Raw genomic sequence first — 25,803 nt, forward strand, 5'->3', positions numbered from 1 at the left:
TTTTTATTTACTTATTTATCTGAAAGGATGATCCAGGAGCTGGAGCGTCGCCACATGGTGGTGCCTGACACCCCCTCCCCAGCAGTAGCGGCGCAGACCAGCAGTGTTCCTGTGGTGGCTGGTACAACCGTGCAGCGACCGGAGAGCTCGGCGACTGAGCAGTCGGAGGACGCAGTCGGAGGACGCAGTCAGTGTCCGCGACGGCGAGATCTTTCAAGTGTGAGTATGAGTGTCTCGGCTTTGCAGCTTCATTGATACCTTTTGCTTTTGCTTGTGGGCCAATTGAAGGTGCAATTTTAAGACGAAATATGTTTTCCACATGGCAGTACCCGGGAAGTGCAGTGGCCACAGACCTCCAGGCACATGATGCAGGAGAAGGGACTGTACCGGAAACATTCTCTGGACCATCCCCTCCTGAAGGGCTTCGCCGCATACTTGGAGAAGGATCTCCTGAATGAGAATTTCAAGCAGACGGTGAGGTCTCCCATAAAAGTTCACTCTATTATTTTTTTGGAGCTTTATATCTACGCAATATATTCATTAAGTAATGCCGATCTTATTTTCCAGGTGGAAAACGTCAGCAGGTTCATGTTTTTTGTGAACCCTGAAGAGCCATCCCTTGAATTTCTGAGGGAGAGGGAGAAGACGAAGCTCTTCTTTCGGGAGCTGACTGAGGCTGGTCTCTCCAGGCAGACTCAGGTCAACTACATGAAGAGCCTGAAGAGGTTGGTAGCATGTAGATTTTTAACAGTATATTGTAGGTTTGTGTTGTATTGTCGTATCTGTTTTCTTCAAGGAAGTTCAGTCCTCCCACTATTGTCATGGTGGCATGTACAAGTTTATGTACATATGGATACTTACATACATGTCCTTCCTCTGACAGATTCCTCAAGTACCACACCGTGGCCACCGACCTCCGGCGTGACAACATTGCCTTGTGGAATGAGGCAATGTTCTTCGTGGAGTACCTGGGCTCACTCCAGCAGAGCTCTGCAAAGTTGGTGAGTAAGGAGATGACGCAAAGGAGGTAAGTTCAACTGTCAACACCCGTTAAATTCCATATTATGATTTGATGATACATCTCCTCTACTGTGTTTAACACACTCATGATGTTTTTTTTTTTATCTCCCTCACTGCTCCTGGAGTGCACTGCATGGAGAAGCAGAGCCATTTTACATTGTGAGCACATTTTATTAAAATGTGTACTGTATTGATTAGGATTGACAGTAATTGAATTTTCTTCTCCCACCCACATAGTCATGTCATTCTCACGGGGATGAGCCCAGAGAAGAGTCCAGAGGACTGCTGGGCCGTGCTGAGGGCTGCCAAGAACGACTTCTTGGCAGTCCTTGGCAAGGTGTATCCGGAGGAGATGCCCCTGGAGTGTGCAGAGTGCTGCCTTGTCCTCTACTACCTGGAGGCCACGGTGATTCTGAAGCATCTCCAGCCACCAGGCGTGGTGGAGCACATGACCGTAAGTGTTGTATTCTTTTTGTCTTCACTTTTCCTTTTTGCCGATACTCTTATTTATCAGTGGGACATCATTGTATTGTGTAGGTCCAGGAGTGGATGACCAGGAGCACGTCCGAGGCCGACCATACGGTGATTGTGGTGAAGGAACACAAGACGTCGGCGCAGCAAGTGGCCACGTTTGCATTGTCCTCTGAGGAGGAGACGGTAAGTATATCAAGTTTGATAAGATTTATTTCATAGTTTATTTCAAGAGCAGCGATTTAATCTGTTTTCCTCTGCCATCAGTGGTTCCACATCTACTTCACCCAGGTACGGCCACAGCTCCTGAGCTCCAAGAGGAGCCAGACGACATCGGATGACCTGGGAGGAGACGAACGGTTCTTCGTCTCCACCGCAGGCAGGCCGGTGTTCAACGCTTCGAATGACCTCACCCGGCTGCACCAAAAGTGAGCTGATCGTCATGATTAATTCCCCCTATAATATGTTCTACATACGTGTTGTGTGAGACGTATTAATAAATGTATTTTTGTATTTTAGATACAAGCTGGATCCAGTCACCTACCAGACGGCCCGGCGCATCTTTGAGACGGCCACCAAGGACTTGACGGACCAAGAGAAGTCCTTGGTGGCCGATTACCTCACTCATTCCACTGCGACGGCTGACGAGCACTACCGGATGAAGCAGTCGCGGAATGTGGTGCTGGCCAGTAAGCTGCTGAAGAAGCTGGCAGGAGACTCAAGGTAGGCATGTTTTCTGTTTGTCAACACACTTACCAACATCAAGACACACAACCAAAGCCCTCACCACTGAACACTAACCTTAAACTTTTGTGTTTTTTTTTTTTATCTCAGCGCTGACTCCGCAGAGGAAGGACCCAGCTGTTCTGCCCGTGGTGCCGCACGGGATGCTGCCCTGGCATCCAACCAACAGATGGATGTCCAGGCAGCGTTCGATCAGCTCCTTCGGACCCACCCCGTGACCCTGGATGGCGACGTCCCAGATAAGACCGCAGTCCATCTTCATCTGCTGTTTCCATAGTTCATCAAGCATAACCGCAGTAATTCTATTGGCGGTAACCACAGACTGACACCCTGGTCTTGCACAGCATACTCCGCCAAGTGGCCCATTCACTGTCCAACCAAGCATGGTCTTAATGGCGAAAGGCCCATCATCCACACTCTGGACAACTTCTATTGGCTCTAGGGCTCTAGGCATATTCATGCCAATCAAAAGCTCCACTTGCGATTGTATCTCAGGCAGACGAATGTGCTTCAAGTGTGGCCAGCCATCCAGGTCCCGTTGTCTTGGGATGTTGTACACGCTAACAGGCATTCTGTACTGTGTGAAAAGGTCAGGCATTTCACAGTAGACATCACTGTCCAATCCAGCCACCTCCAGGTCGGGCACAATGAAACTGTCCACCACTTTCTCTTGTCCCATGGTGCGCAAGAGAATCTTTGTCTTCCTCCCAGAGAGATTCAGCTTATCCATAAGACCCACTGTACAAAAAGACGCTGAGCTCCCCTGATCCAGGAAGGCATACGTTTCCACTGTTCTTTGACCTTTCCTTGACTTCACTTTAAGTGGTACAATGGCAAGCTTGCAGTCTTGTTCTCCGGCCCCAGTAAGACCACTGGTCTGGACTGTAACAGGAGTGTTGTCTACCTCACTGTCAGGCTTGGCCTCATTCTTCTCCTTGTGGAGGATATGGAGCACACTTGAATGTCTGAAACCACAGATTTTACATAAGACGTTTTCTACATTCTTTACTGATGTGCCCAGTAGGGTTGGGTACCGAAAACCGGTGCCAATACGGCACCGGTACCTATATAACCGGTATGTACCGGACCGAAACAAAACGCGAATTTCGGTGCCACTTAGATGCCTGAACTGTCGATTGAAATATTTGTTCTCTGGGGCTATGATGACACAGTTGTAATAAGCATCAGATTCATCAACACACACGTGACATCATCAGGAAATGAGACCATCCGAGATGCGTGTGAATGCAGCAACTAACGTTACACTTGCTCTGACGGCAGCAGGCGGTCTACCGCTATCTTAGCTTGCTAAATGAAACAACTTTTGTTAAAATGCCTAAAACTAAACGGTCGAAAATGTGGCTATATTTCACAAGAAAGGATTCCGACACTGTGGCATGCAGCAAATGTTTTACAGCAGTTGAGTGTAAAGGGGGAAACACGTCAAATCTAATGAAACATTTGAGGGTACACGGAATAAACTTAAAAGCAGAGAGATGCACCGTGTTTGACAGCTTGCGGACAACAGCTGGCACGATTGGTGTGGATAACCCCAGCCCCAGTCATACCAACCGTAGCAAAAAGGAGTCCACCGATTATGATGACGACAGCAACCTTTCCGCAGGTTAGTAGTAGGCTAATGTAATGCTAAATTAACATTACATAGGTGGCTTATGTTTTGTTGTTGTTTTTTGTATTTACATATATATTCATATATACTTTAAACTTTTAATATATTGTTCAATTTTAAGCATTCAATTTTTTGTTCAATAAAAATGTATTCTTGAGACATCCACCATCATTTTGTGGCTTTTGTAAAGTATCGGTTCAGGCACCGTTTTGGCTGAGATCTTTCAGTTTATATGCCAGTGGAATCATTACAATATAATGTGCATCAAGGGAATTTCTAAGCCATCCGGAAGTCATTCTCCATGGCCTCGCCAAACTCCTCCAATACCCGAGTTTTTGCCTCAGTGACCGCCAAAGCCGCGTTCAGCTTAGCCGCAGATGTTCCCCACAGACCCACACTATACACTTGGGTCTGACTGGCTTCCTCCCCCACCAGCAGAGCCAACCCACCACCAGGTGGTGATCGGTTGACAGCTCCGCCCCTCTCCTCACCCGAGTGTCCAATACAAGTCCGATGACACGATCGCAAAGTCGATCATTGAACTGCGGCCTAGGGTGTCCTTGTGCCAAGTGCACATATGGACACCCTTATGCTTGAACATGGTTCATTATGGACAATCCGTGACGAGCACCGAAACCCAACAACAAAACACCACTCAGGTTCAGATCGGTTCCTCCCAATCACGCCCCTCCAGGTCTCACTGTCATTGCCCACGTGAACATTGAAGTCCCCCAGCAGAACAAGAGAGTCCCCGGGAGGAGCGCTCTCCAACACCCCTTCCAAGGACTCCAAAAAGGGTGGGTATTTTGAACTGCCGTTTGGTGCATAAGCGCAAACAACAGAGAGTGCATAATGAAATAATTCAGCAGACAGTCTCATATACTTTTATATTAGTGGAAAGAGAAGAATGGAGAGGAAAAATAAAGAATGTAGGAAAAAAAGGGAGAGGGCAAATGTTATGTATCTAAATGGAGGCTTATATAAAAATCTTAAATTCTCTGCAGATTTAAAACGTTTAGTAGCTTTTTTATTCAGTGATGTAAAAACATTTTGTATGCAGATTTAAAATTCCTTTTTATATACCGTAGTCAGACCTTGTGGTGACTGTTGCTATCGCACCTACGTTTCGCAACAAAAACACAGAGGAAATTCCGTCTCAGAGTCCCCCAGAATCACTCAAGTACACTTCGCTGCAGCCTGCGGGATGGGGCGGGGTGAGATGTGGGCGGGGCGAGATGTGGGCGGAGCGAGATGTCACGCAGTGGCCTTATATGGTGAAATACCCATACACTCCGATACTGCAGGTGGCGATAGTTGAAACAAGTTGCATGAGTCCAACAAGAATGCGGGAAAGCAACACTTTTCGCGTTACGATGGATAACCTGTCAGAGGTAAGCAGAAATTAAATGCCAAATTAAAGCCTAAAATGCTTGTTTTTTGACCTAGATGAAACAAAGAAATGTGTGGCACTGGAATAAAGAAATGCATGTTAAGGAACTGTAAGGAAAAACCTTGCTTAGTTTTAACTTAAACTTATACTTCAACATCTGCTGTATTGGCTGTTTGTGCTTCGGTGAAAAGTATTAAATTGTAACCGCAGTATGTGCAGAACACTATACCAAATGTTCCATCGGACAATTTTTAAAACCAAATTATAATGTATATTTACATTTCTTAAATGATGCTTATCTATGCATTGATCTGTTTTTCATCCGTGTTAAAATATATGAATTATGACAACACTGCCCCTTCCTTTCTTACAGAGACACATTTCCATATCTATCAGCCGACAGCCTTGCACTTATTATAAGGCTGGACAGCTTCACTGCCTGTTCTGCCACTATATGTCTGCAGAAGAACACAGGGTTACAATACATGTGCAGAACCATGCCGTGTTAAACATTAAGGTATGAATATTTGAACAAATGATCTGCTAAGGAACAACAAATGAAAATTGGTGTACTTTGACTGCACTTTTCTTGTTAACTTAATGAGAAATTCCCTTGATGCACATTATATTGTAATGATTCCACTGGCATATAAACTGAAAGATCTCAGTTGTTATTTATAATTATATGTCTTTTGGTGGAAAAAAGAAAGCATGCTTACAACAAACAAACAAACAAATTTATTTTTGTATTGCGCATTATCACAACATTACATTGTCTCAAAGCGCTTTACAGCATCCCCACCCAAAGCCCCCAGTGAGAAAGCCATAGGCAACAGTGGCAAGGAAAAACTACCTAGAAGGAAGAAACCTTGGGAGGGACCAGACTCAAAGGGGGAGCCCATCCTCTAGGGGCCGGCAGGGAGAGTCAAATATAGTTAAATCTGTGACACAAACGGTGAGCAGGGGGGAGATGGCAAGCCGGTGCCAACGCTCCCTCCAATCGCCAGGCAGCCAGAAGGCAGGGAGCGGGTCATACAAGGAAGATGACACGGGCAGAACGGCGAGCTGGATGCATGGACGTCATTGGTAGAGGCGACGTCACATGTAGCAGGGTGTGCTGGACATCTTGATAGATTGAGGTCTCCAGGAAGCTCCCCCCAGGAGAAGTAGGGGAAATAAATGCAATTAGTCAAAGTAAGGGAGACTATAGGCAGTGCTAAAAGGTAGATGAGTGCAATATGAAGTGCAATGCTCCGGCAGATACGGCTATGGCAGCATAAGTAGGAGGGAGAGGCATGTGGGAATGCAGGCATGGGGAGTCCCTGAAATGTCAGCACTCCAATCCCACAAGCAATTGTGAAGCTAGAGTGACAGCACTGTCAATTCAGTTTATCCAAAGCCAATGGCACCGATCCCCACCCAGCTCAACACCTCACACTTGTAGGAATTATTAGCTCAGGTAATTTTTTATATCTCCACCAATATGTTTGAAATTAATTGAAGTTTAATTAATTATTATTTAATGCTGATTATTAACCAATTGTTATGCCGAATGGTCGGCTCCTCCAAACTCAATTGCGGTGTCCCTGTGAGTCTGTTAATGTAAGACTCAAATGGGATTCACTAATTACCAGTATCGCTTAGTAACCTGGGTTAGAAGGGTCGTCCGGCGAGCTGCATCACCAGGTAATGTAACCGATTGGTAGCGAAGCTCCCCTCACGGCCGATGAGAGAGAGTCTCGCGATGTTTCAGGCGAGTTTGAGGTTCAGAGTGTGTAGCAAGATCGCACAAAGGCAGGAACTTATTGTGGAACACTCAATGACGGAGGCTAAAGTTGTGTAAAAGACATGCATTTATTCCTAGCTAACACTACAACTAACATAAGACAGACATTACACCTAACACAAACAACAAACACGAAATAACGGAATAAAACAAATAATGTAATTATGAAAATGCAATGACGGGATTTAAATGAGTAACCTTAAATGGGAAATACTGTTCTGCAAAGCAAGCATAGTTTGTGGAAACACGACCCTAAAGTCTTACAGCAGGTTAACAGAACAGCTTAAGTTGTTAGAATGAAAGGAAGTTGGTTTACTTGGTTGAAGAGTGGGGGGGGGGGGGGGGTCTTGGCAGTGCTGGCAGAGCTGTTGAGCTGATGGCACTCAGGAAGCAGTGGAGTGGAGCCCCTTTGGATTCTCCCTTTGGATTCTCTCTCCTGGTGAAGCTTTGTCTTGGGTGCTGTTCTCTGTTCAGCTGGGCCTTCACCGGAGGGTTTCTTGTGGGCTTCTCGTCTCCCAGGCTGATGGTCTTTTCTGCGCTTGATGATCTGTTTGCCCCGGCTGATGTTCTCCTTCGGGCTGGCGGTTATTCTCTGCGCACCTTTGTTCTGAGGTGCTAGATTTTTATGGTCTAAAGTTCATGAATAGGGATGACCAGGAATTTGACTCCTGGCCCAATGGCTGGCCATCCATTTGGCGGGCTTTCGGAGGGGGGTCTGTATAAGTCCTTTTGGGATTTATGGCCCGACTGATTCTCCCTTTACTGATTATTTTCATTAAGCTGTTATAACTTTTGATAGATCCACTTTTATGGTAATCACTGACCAGATTTGGAATCAGGGGTGCTTAACAATCAGTTTGACACCAAACATGCCATACCAGCTTCACAGGTACATACCTCATACCATCTGCATTAATTGATTAAACAATTAATTATTTTATCTATGTGACTGATTCACATCAGTATAGGATACAGGTGTTTTGGGTTGCACCTCAACAGATGTTACACTTTGTGCAGACATTACATCAAATATTCATATTACAAACAGCACATCTTATCCATAGATAGGCGTGGCCATTAGTTTGTGGTAATATCAATATAAGTTGCACATCTGGACACAACATATCTTGGTTGGTGTGGCTTATTCTAATTGATCTTCTCCAAAATGGATAATGTACACCTTAATTTAGTTCTTTTTAATATAGTATGTTAGAACACAGAAACTTGGTAACGGTCCACCAAGATCAGATAAGGACCACAAAGGAATGTTGGAAGAGAAGGGGGGGTTTTAACAAAGAAGACTCTCTAAAAGTTAGGACACATTGGTTACACTAATTTTCCAGATTCTTCTGGTATACCATGAGAACATATATACAAGGGTAGCTATGCCTATCTATTTATTTAAATTTATATGTGTTCAAGTACAAAGGGGTAAAATAGGTGATACTCCGTGAACATGGTTATAAGGGTGGCACACAAAACGCTAAGATTGTCTAAGGACACATACAAACATAACGTATCTGTATATTGAGACTAGTAGTCGTGAGTAAATCAATATACAGGGTATACAAAAGCCAAAATTAAATGAAATTTCCTTTAGGGTGTTCGTCTGTTGGGTGAGTGAGATGTAAGGCAGAGTGTATGCGGAGGGGGGTTGTGTGCCAAGTCAAGGGCAATAAAAGTTGGAGTGCTGGCCTTTCTTGTTATCCGTGTGTGTGTGTTTATGTGTGTAACCCCCCTTTGGTGCCTCTCGTACCAGGCTCGGCCTTGTCTCAGGCCACCTGGAATTTAGGCCCTGTGATATGTGCATGTGTGATCCTACACACTATAGGTTTAACTGGGAGTGAGAAGTTAGCTAGAGTTAGAACTAGTGTCCCTATAAGCTAAACTAAACAGGTGTGTTTTTAGTCTAGACTTGAATATTGAGAGTGAGCCTGAAACCCGCACATCCGGTGGAAGACCGTTCCACAGCTGAGGAGCTCTGTAGGAGAAAGCTCTGCAGCCTGCCGTAGCTCTTTCTACCCTAGGTACTAACAGATATCCCGCACCTTCAGATCAAAGCAAGCGTGGGGGGTTGTATGTGGTCAGCAGATCACTAAGGTATTCTGGTGCAAGGCCATTCAGTGCTTTATAGGTTAATAGCAGTATTTTATAGTCAATCCGAGACTTAATTGGTAACCAATGAAGGGAGGATAAGACTGGTGTGATGTGATCAAATAATTTAGTGTTTGTGAGAACTCTGGCTGCTGCATTCTGTACCAGCTGAAGTTTATGTAAGGATCCAGACGGCCAACCAGAAAGGAGGGCATTACAGTAGTCCAGTCTGGAAGTTACAAAGGCATGTATTAATTTTTCTGCATCACGAAGTGAGAGCATCTTACGAAGCTTGGCTATGTTTCGTAGATGATAAAACGCAGTTCTAGTAATACTATATATATATATATATATAACTGTATCATCTGCATAACAATGAAACCCAACACCATAATTTCTAATAATGTTACCAAGCGGTAGCATGTATAGGGTAAACAGTAGTGGGCCCAGTACTGATCCCTGTGGGACACCGTATGTGACTTTGGTGGCCTTGGATGATTCGTTGTTCACATGTGCATACTGATAGCGATCAGTTAAATATGAGCGGAACCAAGAGAGTGCTGTCCCTGTAATGCCAACCACACTTTCTAATCGGTCCAAGAGGATATTATGGTCCACAGTATCAAATGCTGCAGTTAAATCTAGTAATACCAACAGTGATATAAAGCCACGGTCAGAAGCCATAAGTAAATCATTCATTACTTTGACTAGAGCAGTTTCTGTGCTATGGTTTTATGGAGGGCCGAGTGTGCCAAAATTAAATAAATAAATACACCAATAATTAATTAATTAAATGTTCCCTATGCTGTATGTATTCATTTTGACACTACATGATGTGTGCCAGCTATGACTCTGGATGCTTATTTGGGTTTTTACTGTGAAATGAGGAACTTTCCTCTCTCTACTTTCCGTACAGGAAAGTAGAGAGAGAGACAGGAAGAAAAGGAGAGCTGAAAGACAAAAGGTAAGTATTTTGTGTTGCGTATCAATGTAAGTGTAGAGGGTCGAGATTTGACCATAGAGTCACACTACATGTCTTTTTGAAACAGGAAACAGATGAAGAACCAGCCCTAAAGAAGACTGCCAGCATGGTACTCAGTAGTGATGAATCTGATTTGGTGAATTCTTTTTTTTATCCATTTTATCATACCTGTACTATACTAGCAACAGCAGATAACAACATGTTTTTATATAAAGATGATCATGTTTGCAAAAGTTGGTATGGTACTGCAATGCTCTCCTAATAAACAGGCACTGGAAAGAAAAGAAGAAATGTTTATGTAGTAATTAATTCAATATCTGTTTTGTAGGCTGATGAGGCACCAATCAGTTTCACTTCAGATCTCTACATTCAGAGGCTGGAAGTCAGTAGCTATCTGCATTATAACATAGTTAAATTAATCCCTGTTTATTGAAGCACACTTTGTAATTATCCATCACTCCTTTAACAACAGGAACGAGCCCATGAAGTCCAACAAAAGCCGAAGCAAGACTGTTCTGTGCTTACTGGATACATTACTAAGAACTATAATGTACGACAACACCTTGAAGTAAGTGTAGCCAAGATGGAAATTATTTAATTTAATTTACTTTTTATTAATCTTCATATAAACTGTTATTAGGTTTTTGCAGTATTACTGGTGTAACATCCCCCTTATTTGACCACCTCTCATTCATTTCCAGGCCATCTGCACAGGAATGTTGGAGTCTCCATGGGAAACAGAAAAAGCCCAAAAGCCGATGGTTCATTTTGAGGATGATGAGCAGATGGATGAAGTCTTTGCATTTCTGTCTGGCATTGTGAAGAATACGGCTGAAGCCAGGCAACTCACGGATGAGATTTCTTTCATCCTGGATGTGCTTCTACCAGAAGTGCATAGATACTTATTAATTATTTATGCATATTTCTTCACATTAAATATAACATTGTAGTCACTATCTTATTAAAATTTGTTAAAAAGCCATGTTTTGATTTATTTTATTTAATAACTGACTTGTTTGAATCAATCTTTATGCTACAGGCAACAATACACGCTCTTGCAGGGGTACACTCCCTGTGTGAAGAAGCAGCAAGGCAGATGTATCTGCGTGGACCACAGTATGACTGGAGGTAAGATTAATATTTGATATTTGATATATATTTGAATGATGAATAAAGCTGAAAATTACCAAGATATTTTAAAGTATTTCAATGGTTATAACTTTGTAATATCCTTTCTTACCAGTAAAAGACAACTATTTGACAACCAGGTTATCGGGAGTTTAAGAGGAGCCTGAGGAGAAACTGCTGTTTACTCTGTTGTTTTTTTTTTCTTCTTCAAGGATTTGTAAATAATGTAAATAAAATAAACCATTTTCCCCCATATTTATCTGGGTTGGTTGTTTCTGATGTGAATTTAATGGTGTTTGTTGGAGAGTAAAATAACACTTCGCACACCTGTAACATGTAACAAATCTGTATGTCTTAATTCAACTTTAAACACTATCAAACTTTTAAATAACAATATGAAATACACTCACCTAAAGGATTATTAGGAACACCATACTAATGCGGTGTTTGACCCCCTTTCGCCTTCAGAACTGCCTTAATTCTACGTGGCATTGATTCAACAAGGTGCTGAAAGCATTATTTAGAAACGTTGGCCCATATTGATAGGCTAGCATCTAGCAGTTCATGGAGATTTGTGGGATGCACATCCAGGGCACGAAGCTCCCGTTCCACCACATCCCAAAGATGCTCTATTGGGTTGAGATCTGGTGACTGTGGGGGCCATTGTAGTACAGTGAACTCATTGTCATGTTCAAGAAACCAATTTGAAATGATTGAGCTTTGTGACATGGTGCATTATCCTGCTGGAAGTAGCCATCAGAGGATGGGTACATGGTGGTCATAAAGGGATGGACATGGTCAGAAACAATGCTCAGGTAGGCCGTGGCATTTAAACGATGCCCAATTGGCACTAAGGGGCCTAAAGTGTGCCAAGAAAACATCCCCCACACCATTACACCACCACCAGCCTGCACAGGCTGCACCATTCTTTGTAAACCCTAGAAATGGTTGTGTGTGAAAATCCCAGTAACTGAGCAGATTGTGAAATACTCAGACCGGCCCGTCTGGCACCAACAACCATGCCACGCTCAAAATTGCTTAAATCACCTTTCTTTCCCATTCTGACATTCAGTTTGGAGTTCAGGAGATTGTCTTGACCAGGACCACACCCCTAAATGTATTGAAGCAACTGCCATGTGATTGGTTGATTAGATAATTGCATTAATGAGAAATTGAACAGGTGTTCCTAATAATCCTTTAGGTGAGTGTATTCTGTAATCCACTAGAGCAGTGGTTCCCAAACTTTTTCCAGCCGCGGACCCTCTGCTACCAACGACTCTTAATTAATGTCTATAAATAGATTGCAATACCGCATGCATAAAAATAAATACTGAACAGTCCATTATTTCTCACCACCAAATGAATTTAATAATATATTTTAGTAATAGATTGTTGCTATCCGGTGGGAGAATTTCACAGTAGGGATGGGCACGGAAAAGATTTTTGGTTCCCGTCCCATCCCATTCGCGTTGGAGGGTTTCCGTTCCCGTCCAATTTAACCGCCAAATTTTCAAAACCCATTCCCATCAAATTTCAAAAAATCTTCTACCGCTCCCTTGTTTTTCATATATTTCCGTTAGCGCTTGTTTTCCGCGACCAGAGTGGCAGATATTTTTCACTAGGGTCCTGGGAAAGTTGCACCAGCATCATACTGGTGCATGCCATGGCAGAATTTCAGAACAGAAAAATATGCAGGACTTTATTTAATGTGCGGTTAGACGCTGTTAGAGACAGTTAAGTTATCTGTGACAAAGCTCTCCAGTGAGTGTCATGCCCCGATCGTCCGCTCCTTCCGTGTGCCAAGCCCCCTCGTTAACCCTGTGTGGATTCCCCGTGTTTACCAGCTGTTCCTGATTGTTGTCAAACTTGTCATTAGTCCATTGTATTTAGTCCGTGTTTCCGTTTGTTTCTCCAGTCCTGTCATTGTATTGTAATTCTGCTTTACCGCTAGTCGGCTAGTGTGTGTTCCTTTTGCTCATTAAACCCCGCATTTCCCCAATCCTATGTCTCCTCGCCTCTGCTTCCCCGGTCAGCGTTGTGACAGTGAACCTACTCCAATGCTGCAATGTGAACATTTGCCATGTTCCTAAAAATTCTGTTTATTGCACAGTGTCTGACCACACAGACCTAGATCATACTGGACATATCAACTGGACATATTTTCCACTATTACAGATTGATATGTCTTGCATATACTGATTTTATCGATTACTCAAGAACATACAATATAATTAATACCAATTGTTTTCACTGTAAAAATAATTCCCATGGTTGTTCATATTCTCATTCTTACTTAATATTTACTTTTTTAATAATATATATAACGAACCGAATCAGGCTTAATCAAGATAGGTGATCTATCACTTTAACGATCCCCAAAATTAACCTCCTGGACCGGACAAATACAAATTAACGAATGATTAAACATTATATGCGTCTCTTTTTGTATGTTTTCTAAATAAGACCGCGTGCCCATACCCAACTGTAATAGCGATTAAAGCGATCTATTCTTTTAGTATTTATGTTAAAGCAAGACATTTATTTTATTACTGTTGTGGGATTAATCTTGGGAAACACTTAAATTTAATAAGCACAAAAACATATGACATAAACACGACTGTATTTTGTGTTTTACGGCTTTTTTGGAGGTCACCGACTCCGCTGTTTTGAGAATTACTGACTGTCTCGTTCGAATTCGTGATTCCCCCCGCTCCCTCGCGTACCCCCTACAGCCTCTTGCGTACCCCAGAGGGTACGCGTACCCTAGTTTGGGAACCGCTGCACTAGAGCTTTCATTGATCATTTCATTGTTTTTCATAAAATTAATATTTTAATATATATAAAATATTTCTCATATCTGGATTGCATACGATAATTAGGGTATATATACAAACGTATGACATGTGAAAGAAGCGCTAAAATCTCATAAATCGGTGAAGTTTACACATTAGTTGTAGTCAAACCATAAGTCTTCGCAATGCTGCCATAATCACTGAGCGGAGTTTCGAATTGGTCCTGCCCATCCATGTACCCATATAAGGCTACTGCGTGACATCTCGTTCCGCCCACATCTCGCCCCGCCCCATCCCGCAGGCTGCAGCGAACACCTTCTCGAATCACTCAGCTGTCCCAGACACGTAATGCGCATACGTTCTATGGGACGTCAAACGCCTCGCTGTATGATTGGCCGAAATCCTCGCCCCCCGGCACCCCCACCGGCTATATAAAGGTAAGCGCAGCGTGCACGGTGTAGATCCTCCGATAAAGAGTCGAGTCGCACTTGTTTATTTCTCTGGTTTCCGCCAAGAGACAGGGTTATTCTTTTATAAAACCAAGTGCAGACGTTTTTTTCCAGCCGAAGGTCACCTAATCTTCGCTGGTGTGATTTTCAGGCGACTGACTGAGATACGGAATCAAAAAGGTGAGCTTTATTTTAACACGGTAATTTAATTAGATAATTGTACTTACGATTTATTGTCTAATAGATATGTGAGTATTATAGGATAGTCCGACATAAGCTAGTCAACAAAAATGCTGTCTGTTAAATAAAGGAGGCTGTTTTTCTTTAAATGTCTGCGGCGCTATTTAGAGACTAATACAATGTTAGTATTGTAATGTATTGGTTTTTCGTTTGCCAGTCATATATGATGCACTGAAACCGACTTTCGCCACTGGTGTGTGGATGGGTGAATGTGAGGCATGTATTGTAAAGCGCTTCGAGTACTCGTAGGAGTAGGAAAGCGCTATATAATTGCAGTCCATTTACTTTATGGGCGGCGTAATACTATGGAAGATCGTAATATTGCGAGATGTTCGATTTGCGACGGTTTTTAACAAATCCGTAGGTTCCTATATATGCGAAGGTTTTTTTTTTTTTTTTTTTTTTTTTTTTGTACCAAATGTTCTTATGCTCAGTTTGGTTAAAATTTAATTACTGCAGCTTGGTCTAGTGGTGGAGTACTATTATCCTGTTTCGGACGTTTATTGGTTACCGTGGTTTTTTTTCTTCCCCAGAATGTGTGTGGATATCGTCAATATCAGTGAGTGGCCGACGCAGATGTCCCAGGCGATTAAGAAGGCCTTCCGCCGCCTAAGGGCGGCGCTGTCAAAAATCAAGCGTCGCTGTATAGCAGCCGTGAAGGCTCTGCGGCCTGAGGTGTGCCCCCTGCCGATCGTTACTCTGGGGAAAGATGAGAGTGCGAGTTCCCCAGATGAGCAGGATGTTGACCTGTCGGAGTGGCTGGAATGGGACTCCTCTGAAGTCTCTTCTCATGAGGCTGATGAAGCTGTTCCTGGGAAATCCAGTGTGTCCTCGGAGGGGCCAGGCTGTGACAGTGATTCGAGCTGGTCTGATGACGACGGTGATGACAACTCTGAGAATGCTCAGCTCTGGGAATCCTTCCGCAGTGATGACCCATACAATCCGCTGAGTTTCTCCTCTGTGGTGACATCTCAGGCCACTTGCCCACCAGAGGGCTGCACTGCAAAGGCTGGAGGGACGCAGGTGGAACGTCTCTGTGATGAGGAACAGCGGCACCCTCTGCATGAGGAGATGCCCACTACAGGTCACAAAAAGGTATAATTTGGATGATATCACTGTGCCTCTGTGTTCCAGTCCCACAGGGAGACACATTCTTTTTGGGTTTCACAACATCTTCAGTAATGCGTTAATACAAATGCAGTGAACAGCTAATGTATGTGGTTGGTTATGTGTTGCGCTCTTTGTGTAACACTCCAGGTTTCGTTTAACGCCTCCCCTTTGTTATTGCAGGTGACCTTCAGTGAGAAGGTGGAAGTGCGCCCTCTTGTGGCCTGGGCGTTTGCCAGCCGGGTTGCCCGTGATGGATCCTGCTGGTTGCAGATGGCCAGAGACAGAGACCGGTTCCGGAGGAGGGTGGAGGCAGCCAGTGATGTCATTGGGCCTGTCCTGCTCCCCCAGCACAGAGCAGCAGTTTGGGAGAGGCTTGGGAGGGGCTCCTCCACCTCCTCCAGACACCAATACCGGGAGGACTCTGAGTAGGAGAAGTACTTTTGTGTACTGATTCTATAAACTTTTTTATATGACTATTTTCAAAAGAGTTGCTGATTTTGTAATACTGCTGCAGCATTCTCCACATGCTAATCACTGCCCACATCGAATTGGCACTTTGCTCTGCCACATATCACTTTACTACCCCCTTTTGAATGTTGCATCGTAGTGCTGGGTGATAAAACGATCTCGATTTTATATCGATTAAAAAAATGAGGACGATCATGATGATAAACGGACTATAAAACTCGATCAACCAAGTTTGCTCCATTTTAGAGAATGCACCGAGACAGACAACTCGATGGCCTATCAAGCAGAGCGTTTACTGAACGCTAGCACAACAGCCAATCACCGACCCCATTGTAATTTTGCCCATCCTCCCTTAAAGAAGCAATGGGTGTGTTTGAGTTGTTGAGCCTTAGGTCTGTCTGCAGCTGACGTGACGTGGAGCACGATCTGCCGTCGGCTGCAGGGGTGGAGTATAAACCGACTGCAGCCAAGTCGGACAACTGCTACTCCTTGTGTGCGAGACCTGACTGCAATGGCAGCACTGCCAGAAGGGTGTAGATCTATACAAATATCACCTGCATGCACATTAATTCTTTTACAATAACCAACTCCTGATACAAACTGTTAGCAGTGAATAAAACTATTGTGTACAGTGGCTCTGTGTAAAAAGAGCTGCCAGGAAAAAGATCAAATACTTGTATTTCAAGGATTCAAATTTTTTATGTACAGAGTACAATGCAATTCTTACTTGAATGCCTTCACAGACTGGACGATTAAACAAATAAAGCAGTGCAACATTACAGTAACTAACAAATAAACCACTAACATGTACTGTTAGAGCATTTATGTAACTTACTTAAACTTTATTTTACCAGGTAAATGAACTGAAAACCAGTTCTCACTGCTTTACGTTCTTTTCGGGAGAAATAGCAGATAACGCATTGGAACTTCCTGGGATACAAACGTCATACGCGTGACTAAAATCTTTAGCCAATAAGGGCAAAGTTGTGTCGTCACGGAGGCAGTTCCAGTTTGTGCTGCACGTCTTGCTCTCGCAAGGATTTTGTACCATGTGACATGGTGACGAGTGCTGACGTTTTGCAGCGCTGGACAAAAAAAATCTAACCATGCTTTGGCATTTTTTTGAATAAGTGTTTTTGTTTGGTTTAGATACTTTTCTACCTCAGAATTTTAAAAGGTTAAGAGACCAAGAATAGAGGAAGATACTTGTTGCAGTCAGTTCTGTCCTGCTTTATTTTATGTTTGCCCTTTAACATATTTGCAATATTATACAGTTTTGCACATTGTTACATTATTATACGGTTTTGTTCATTTCAGCTATGTTCCTTTGAATACTTGAAAATGAATAACCTTTTATAATTTTAAGGGAATTTTGTATGTAAACAGTAAAATTTGTTGGAAAAATAAGTATTTGTTTACTAATATTGTTTCAATCTATTCATTCTATTTGTCAGAATAGGGTTAATTTTATTATTTTGATTATTACATTATTACATGGAACAGCATTGTGAAACTATAATATTGATAATTATCGATATCGGTCAATACAGGAACAAATATTGTGATAATTTTTTTTGCCATATCGCCCAGCTCTACACGGAGGTATTTTTGACTCACTATCAAACACGATGTAAATTTCCCTGTAGTAATTAATACATTAATAGACACAAAAAACCCAGAGGCACACCAACGAAAACACAACGCAATGCTAGTACCAACTAGCAAGAACTAGCTAACCAGCTAAAAATTCGCAATTAACTTCTAAATTATCGAAACTCAGTTACATCGATAAGTACATAAATTACCACGAAACATACACTCACCTAAAGGATTATTAGGAACACCATACTAATACGGTGTTTGACCCCCTTTCGCCTTCAGAACTGCCTTAATTCTACGTGGCATTGATTCAACAAGGTGCTGAAAGCATTCTTTAGAACTGTTGGCCCATATTGATAGGATAGCATCTTGCAGTTGATGGAGATTTGTGGGATGCACATCCAGGGCACGAAGCTCCCGTTCCACCACATCCCAAAGATGCTCTATTGGGTTGAGATCTGGTGACTGTGGGGGCCATTTTAGTACAGTGAACTCATTGTCATGTTCAAGAAGCCAATTTGAAATGATTCGAGTTTTGTGACATGGTGCATTATCCTGCTGGAAGTAGCCATCAGAGGATGGGTACATGGTGGTCATAAAGGGATGGACATGGTCAGAAACAATGCTCAGGTAGGCCGTGGCATTTAAATGATGCCCAACTGGCACTAAGGGGCCTAAAGTGTGCCAAGAAAACATCCCCCACACCATTACACCATCACCACCAGCCTGCACAGTGGTAACAAGGCATGATGGATCCATGTTCTCATTCTGTTTACGCCAAATTCTGACTCTACCATTTGAATGTCTCAACAGAAATTGAGACTCATCAGACCAGGCAACATTTTTCCAGTCTTCAACTGTCCAATTTTGGTGAGCTCGTGCAAATTGTAGCCTCTTTTTCCTATTTGTAGTGGAGATGAGTGGTACCCGGTGGGGTCTTCTGCTGTTGTAGCCCATCCGCCTCAAGGTTGTGCGTGTTGTGGCTTCACAAATGCTTTGCTGCATACCTCGGTTGTAACGAGTGGTTATTTCAGTCAAAGTTGCTCTTCTATCAGCTTGAATCAGTCGGCCCATTCTCCTCTGACCTCTAGCGTCAACAAGGCATTTTCGCCCACAGGACTGCCGCATACTGGATGTTTTTCCTTTTGCACACCGTTCTTTGTAAACCCTAGAAATGGTTGTGCGTGAAAATCCCATTAAATGAGCTGATTGTGAAATACTCAGACCGGCCCGTCTGGCACCAACAACCATGCCAAGCTCAAAATTGCTTAAATCACCTTTCCCATTCTGACATTCAGTTTGGAGTTCAGGAGATTGTCTTGACCAGGACCACACCCCTAAATGCATTGAAGCAACTGCCATGTGATTGGTTGATTAGATAATTGCATTAATGAGAAATTGAACAGGTGTTCCTAATAATCCTTTAGGTGAGTGTAGTCTTATAAGCAATACTATACCGTTTTCATCAAGAAATATCTCTATCCAGCAAATTAAATACTGTCATGTATTATCTGTAAAAACAAAAAACACCGAAAAGGCATGTGATGTTTTAAAATATATGGCTTGTTTACCTCAAGAGCTTCGTAAAAAGACATGAAAACAACAGTGAAACCGTGTACAAATCAGCGCGCGACAGGGGAAATATAGGAAAACTGAATTGCCCGGAACACCTGATCTTTTTTTCCATTACAAATTCTGTTTTATAATCTTTGATCGGTTTAGGACAAGTGATCACATTCTGGGTGTGCAAAAATCAGCTTTAGGGTACTTTCATGGACTTCGAACAAACTCACATATTTGCATGAGTGAATGGGGCTTCAACAGTTGAAATTAAATAAAATTTTACAGAAACATGGCATTTGATTTCTCCCTTGTTTGTTATAAATTGGGGCCTAATTTGCACATGTGTACCAATTTTGGTATGGAAAAAAAAAACTTATGAAACGTATGAACAGCCCTTATCAGGTGCTAAATGCTAATGAGGAGACCGCTGTATAATAGAGCAATGGTGCCATCTGGTGATCCAAAAAAGTTTTGCAGGTACGTTAGCAATGGCGTTTAAAAATGAAACCAAGACCTACCTCATTTATTAATCTTGTGATTAATTCAATTACAAGAATTTTAAAAACACGGGTCGGAAACGTCACATTGATTTTTTGGCAGATAAAACATGCCATTTTTCATTTTTAATTACAAACTTAGATCTCATCTGCACACCCGTGCACAATTTTGCTCATGAAAGAAGACAAATTAGGGTATGAACGGCGCTTTTCAAGTGTTAAAAATGCAGGTAAGCAGACAGCAATCTGTATAATGGAGCGATAGTGCCATCTGGTGACCAAAAAAACTTTTCAGGCATTCAAGCGATGGCATTTTAAAGTGAAACCAAGACCCCAGATCGTCTATTCATGCGCGATTTTATAAAACTTATTTAAAACACGGGTAGAAAATCGCCCGCCCGTTTACAAACGTTTGGATGAATAAATGCATTTTAAGTAGGCACACGCGACAACCGGATACCCAGCACAAGAAGTATGTACACTAACTAATACAAAGTAAACAGAGGCTACATCCAAGAGGTACACGGGGGTATATACACGCGCTCGCGAGATATGCCGAGACATGCAGATACCGCCGGTGTTCTGAAATTTTTTCCTACCAGCATAAATATTTGCTCCCCTTTAAAGGTGTGTCAGGGACCGAGATGGAAGGCACGAGGAACACAGGCGGATTAGGAAAAAATCCTTTTTTTTTAATTCACAAAAAGAAAGCAATTTAACAAAGAATAAACTTGGGCCCACAAAAAAAAGTCAACTAATCAATAACTAAATAACCTAAACCAAACATACTGACCTCCTATAGACAAAACACCATGAGGGCTATATATACACTGGTTGGCCAAACCACAAGACACAAAAGGGGTAAAACCAATAACAAATACCACAAATACACCCATACAAAAGTCAGATAATGTTTCAATCAAAACAAACAAAATCAAATCAAATTAAGTGAATCCGAAAAAATATACCTAAACAATAAAAAGAAACTAAATGCAAACCATTCCACTCCCACGGCAAACAGCCAGTTGGAGTTGTCCAACTTCCTGCATTTAGCCCAGCTTCCATGTTGGCCACCTCTTTTGCCTGGAGCAGCAAGGAATCCTCCCCTGCACTCCACACACGGTAAATCAAAAGAAACAAATTAAACTCAATAAATACTCAACACATTATTCCAGTTAACCAAATGTGTGCGCCTCATCTAGTAAACTGGTTAAATGTGCCAAATAAAGAAATACATAAATTAAATGTTAATTACTAATATATTGCAACTTAAACTAAACAAACTCAAACATAGAATAACAAATGACCATAAATGATACTTCCCTTAAAATGGGGGCAGCCATCACAGGGTGGTACAGTAGGATATTATTATAGACATAAACACTCCATAAATATCTGCTCCCCTCTCTGTTAAGGGTGGTAGGACATTATTATAGACATAAACACTCCATAAATATCTGCTCTCCTCTCTGTTAAGGGTGGTAGGACATTATTATAGATGTAAACACTCCATAAATATCTGCTCCCCTCTCTGTTAAGGGTGGTAGGATATTATTATAGACATAAACACTCCATAAATATCTGCTCTCCTCTCTGTTAAGGGTGGTAGGACATTATTATAGACGTAAACACTCCATAAATATCTGCTCCCCTCTATGTTAAGGGTGGTAGGACATTATTAAAGATACAGAAATATAGATATAGTTATCTTTCATATTGTCATAGTTAATCTTTAAATGTCCACGTTCTTCCCTTTAGTGAATGTATCTCTGGGTATCCTAACCCATCCCAACCCATTTCATATTTAAAACATTTGGGAATATGAATATTTCATATAAGATGACCACAGTGTAGAGCCCTATTATTCAAATCACGGTCCTCGAGGTCCAAGCACTGTTGGTTCTCCAGCCTTCCTTTACCTGTGAGCCAGATGTGAAGCCTCTGACCAATCAGAATCAGTAATTATTAAACTACCTGGGAGAACTGAAAACAAGGCCTGGATTTGGAATCAAGGTCCAGATTTGAAGAGCCCTGGTGTAGAGTATAGATATTGATTTTTTTGTCCAATCACAATGTCCCCACTAGTTTCATTAGTTATACAGCACCTGAAAACAGAGGAAATTTTATAATGTTACACAAAGCTGACCCTGACACATACTTGTAAAAGAGAAAATATAAAACTCTTATAACCCATGACTCTTCAGAAAACTGATATTTTCAGAAATGGTAACAGAAAGGATAATATATTCATGCGTGTTCCAATATAATGTGTCTTGGGATAAAACGTAGTCTTTGCATAGAGAAGTCACGACATGACTTTCAGCACTAAAAAATTAAGTAAATTCTGTTTTTATTGATTCATACATTTTGTTTTCATTACGTTTCACAGGGCCCAAGTGCAGTATTAGATTGTTAATGCAAACATTATGCTCAGATCATTAGAAATACTGTTCACTTTTTCGTGAGTAAAAACGTGTACATGAAATAGAAATCTTATTTATTCATTTTTATTAACAGATAATAGGAATGCGATTTTATGTAACATGTTTCAGAATGAAAGATGAACAGTTACCATAGAGACTTAAATTGTTATGCAAACTATGGATACTGCAAGCCCTGAGTTAATTTCGCACACAGCCAAGTTTTAAAGCAGCGTGAAAATCACGCGGATGCTTTGCAGGCAAGAGTGTATTCAAACTGCACTCTGATACACATGCACATGGCAAGTCGAAAATGTATGACACTCAAACACGCACACACATATATATATATTTCTAAAATTGCGATAAAACTAACCTTGTTTCTTCTTCGAAAAGCAGAGACTCGAAAGCAGCAGATATTTATGGGTGTGTTAAGTAGCGAACGAGCATGTGCAGTTAACTCGGGTAGGACATTTTCATGGGTAGGAAAGAATTTCAGAACACCGGCGCCATTTCTGTTACCCTTTTCGTGAATCTGCCATCTTGGAGGCTGTGTACGGCAATCTTTTGTTTAATTTTTTTTTCCTATGTGATTTGGGTGCAGTGGAAGGAAATGGGGTATTGAATTTTTATTTTTTTTTTGTAATTGACAACTTTTGTACGGCACTGTACTACTATACAGGTTGGGTTTTTTTCCATTGGAAACCTTCGGCCTCAGCGCTGCAGAGCCTAACTGCGATGGCGAGCTCTATTTTGGACATTGAGCTAAGTTTTTCCTTCATCAGGTCACCAACGGTGACTCTGAAATTAATCAGTGTACCTCTATTACTTTTTTTTTGTTTGTTTTTTTTGTTACTTGTCCAATTGACATTTGTACATCTGTCGCTGTATTTTTTTTTTGTTGAAAATTGGTATCGTACGGAAGTCATTAGCTGTAATTATATGGTTTTGGGAATTTCTTTTTTTTTTTTAAAGAAGAAATATAATTTAAAAGGGGAGTAAACTCATTGTGCCCGTTGGCAAAAATACTTTTACTACAATTGTTTTTTTTCTGTATATGCATTTAGGTGGGTATATATATGTTTTTTTTCTCCCCTTTTCGCCTCAGTAAAAGTGAGGTGTAAATAATCTCTTAAATCTGTGGTCGGGTCTGCTCCTTTGTCACTGCTCCCACCGAACCTAGCACACTGGTCCCTGTACACCTACCACTCGCCATAGTGAGTGGAACTGGGGTTACATAGGGCAAGTTTTAGAAAAGACTAATTACCATACTGTATTAGCATCTTCCGCTTACCTGGTTTAATGTAACCCTAACCTTCCATCACCCTGCTGCGGCTAGAAATTCTGTCCATTAAGGTTATGAACCCTGGCAAAGTCCAACCCTCACCGGGAACAGGTCCGATTACTGCAAAAGCCCAGTCACCAGGCGCTCACCTACGGGCCCATTCCCCTGGCTTGGCTCCAGGGCAGGGCCCCAGTGACCTCCTGAGGTCTTCTGGACCACTCTTCGTCTGGCCCTTCACCTAGGACCAATTTGCCTCGGAAGACCCCTACCAGGGGCAAATTTTCCCCTGAAACATATGAGCACTCAAAGGTGGCAGCTCAAGAAGAAGAGTAGCTATAAATGTGAAACTCCTACCTGATGCCCTGAGATAATTGAAGAGAAGCTCCAAGTGATCCTGAATGAAGCTGTATGTGCAGACATAATGCTGAACTTGGAGCAGGCCAGGAATCATCATCAAAAATGTCTCAGTGTTGATGACAAAGCCATTGACTGACAGGTACCTTAAAAAAAAAATGTTTTATTAATATGATAATGGAAAGACAAGACACCTTGAGAGCGTCTAGCATATTTTATTTATATGACTTTTCAACAAATATCCATGAGATGTGACAACACGTAATGACAGGGATGGTAACAGTAATACATCTTTTTCTCCAGTAATGTCCCTGACTGGCAAATGACTACAAAGCTACTGGTTGCAAAATTACTGGGTGCTTCTTCAGAATGTCAAGATTAAGGTCCTTGAAATCAATGATTTACCTCGAGGATGCTAAAGCAACTAGGAACAATATAGAAACTGAACTGGGAAAGTTTTACAAGAACATGCCATACAAACCAATTGACACCTGTATGAACGGAAGAACACTGAACACAAGAAAATTCCAACAGAAACAAAACTGCAGACACCAAAAGGCTTTGCACACAAAAGCATCATATAAACATACATACCATTTTTCACAGCATCATATGAAAATACCATTTTTCACAGCATCATATGCACATACATACAATTTTTGACACTTGTATGACCTGAAAAACATTGACAGAACTCAACAGAAACAAAACTGCAGATAGCAAGAATATCAGAACAAGAGAACAGAGCATCTTATGAACTCGATGCACAACAAGATAATAGAGCATAATCTGAACTTATGATTTCATGAACTTTTCATGGAAACCATTCACTATTTTAAAAGACCTTTTTGTTTGACGAAGGGGTGTGCCATCTTTCATCACCAAACTGCCTCTCAAGAAGAACTCTACCCAGGGGAGCTTTGAAACCTGTGGCACAGGGATTGCAACTGTTCAGGATGTCAAAGAGCCTGTCAATCATCTAAGAAAACAAATGACTATTAACCAAAACCATCTTAAATATCACCATAACAGGGTGTCTGTAGGTATGAAAGAGATCAAATTAATATCTAATTTCAATATATACAACAAATAAACATTTAAGTCCTAAGCTTTGCTTGGATTTCCCCCTACAGGTAAGTATGAAAGGTAAGTATAAACAGAGTTGGGTTTCATGAAGAATATGCAATGTTATATAACAATGTTTTCATGTTGTATTACCTCAATGAATTCAACTGTTTCTTCACAGTGTTTATAGTGTGAATATCAAGGTCCCTCAATGTGTATAGAGCTACTGCTACAGAGTCCATCTTTTGTTTGGACATTTTTGAGATCAACAATGTATGACCAGTTGATTTCTCCAGTAGTGCTGCTTATTGGACTGTAAGCCTGCAACATGTTGCATGTCAGCTTCAGCATGTGACAAGCATCCATCAACACAAAAACCCTGTCACCAGTCACTGGATGTTCAAAGAAGGTTTGTAATGGCTCATGAGGGTTTCCTTTTAACTTGCCTCTTTGTGCTTGCACATGTTCATGTTGCAGGCATGCCCATCCATTGTCATGCAGACCACTCTTATGCTACGTGCATGCAGGGACGGATTATGGGTTGTGTGGGCCCCTGGGCAAAACGTTTGCGAGGGCCCCCCCCCCCCCCCACCAGCACCACCACCACCACCAGCACCACCACCACAACCACCACAATTCAAGGGCCCTTGGCAGCCAAACGCCCTCCCTCCATGTTTCCATCAGAGGCCCTGTAGGGTCAGGGGCCCTTGTAGGCA

The 25,803-nt window shown here is 41.9% G+C and overlaps 2 protein-coding genes across 11 annotated transcripts; both read left to right on the forward strand.

Moving 5' to 3' along the window:
* The first annotated feature begins 579 nt into the window (after positions 1 to 579).
* LOC140583066 (uncharacterized) lies at positions 580 to 14,508 on the forward strand. 10 transcript variants are annotated; one of them, XM_072707649.1, is made up of 14 exons: positions 580 to 725; positions 884 to 1,179; positions 1,258 to 1,474; positions 1,558 to 1,677; positions 1,759 to 1,919; positions 2,011 to 2,214; positions 2,326 to 2,474; positions 10,050 to 10,099; positions 10,185 to 10,253; positions 10,446 to 10,499; positions 10,590 to 10,685; positions 10,819 to 10,958; positions 11,157 to 11,245; positions 14,339 to 14,508. In XM_072707649.1, exons 2-14 carry the CDS (start codon positions 1,154 to 1,156, stop codon positions 14,470 to 14,472), a joined length of 1,509 nt encoding a protein of 502 aa, XP_072563750.1. In that variant the 5' UTR covers positions 580 to 725; positions 884 to 1,153; the 3' UTR covers positions 14,473 to 14,508. The 10 variants fall into 10 exon arrangements, with proteins under 10 accessions (XP_072563750.1, XP_072563749.1, XP_072563746.1 ...); XM_072707648.1 differs by lacking the exon at positions 14,339 to 14,508 and adding an exon at positions 11,386 to 11,628; XM_072707645.1 differs by having other exon boundaries at positions 581 to 725; positions 10,819 to 11,007.
* Positions 14,509 to 14,510: 2 nt separating this feature from the next.
* LOC140583067 (uncharacterized) lies at positions 14,511 to 16,312 on the forward strand. The gene is made up of 3 exons (XM_072707656.1): positions 14,511 to 14,666; positions 15,260 to 15,821; positions 16,017 to 16,312. Exons 2-3 carry the CDS (start codon positions 15,261 to 15,263, stop codon positions 16,263 to 16,265), a joined length of 810 nt encoding a protein of 269 aa, XP_072563757.1. The 5' UTR covers positions 14,511 to 14,666; position 15,260; the 3' UTR covers positions 16,266 to 16,312.
* The last annotated feature ends 9,491 nt before the right edge of the window (positions 16,313 to 25,803 follow it).

Source organism: Paramormyrops kingsleyae, chromosome 25 (assembly GCF_048594095.1).
Source record: "Paramormyrops kingsleyae isolate MSU_618 chromosome 25, PKINGS_0.4, whole genome shotgun sequence".
Taxonomy (NCBI): domain Eukaryota; kingdom Metazoa; phylum Chordata; class Actinopteri; order Osteoglossiformes; family Mormyridae; genus Paramormyrops; species Paramormyrops kingsleyae.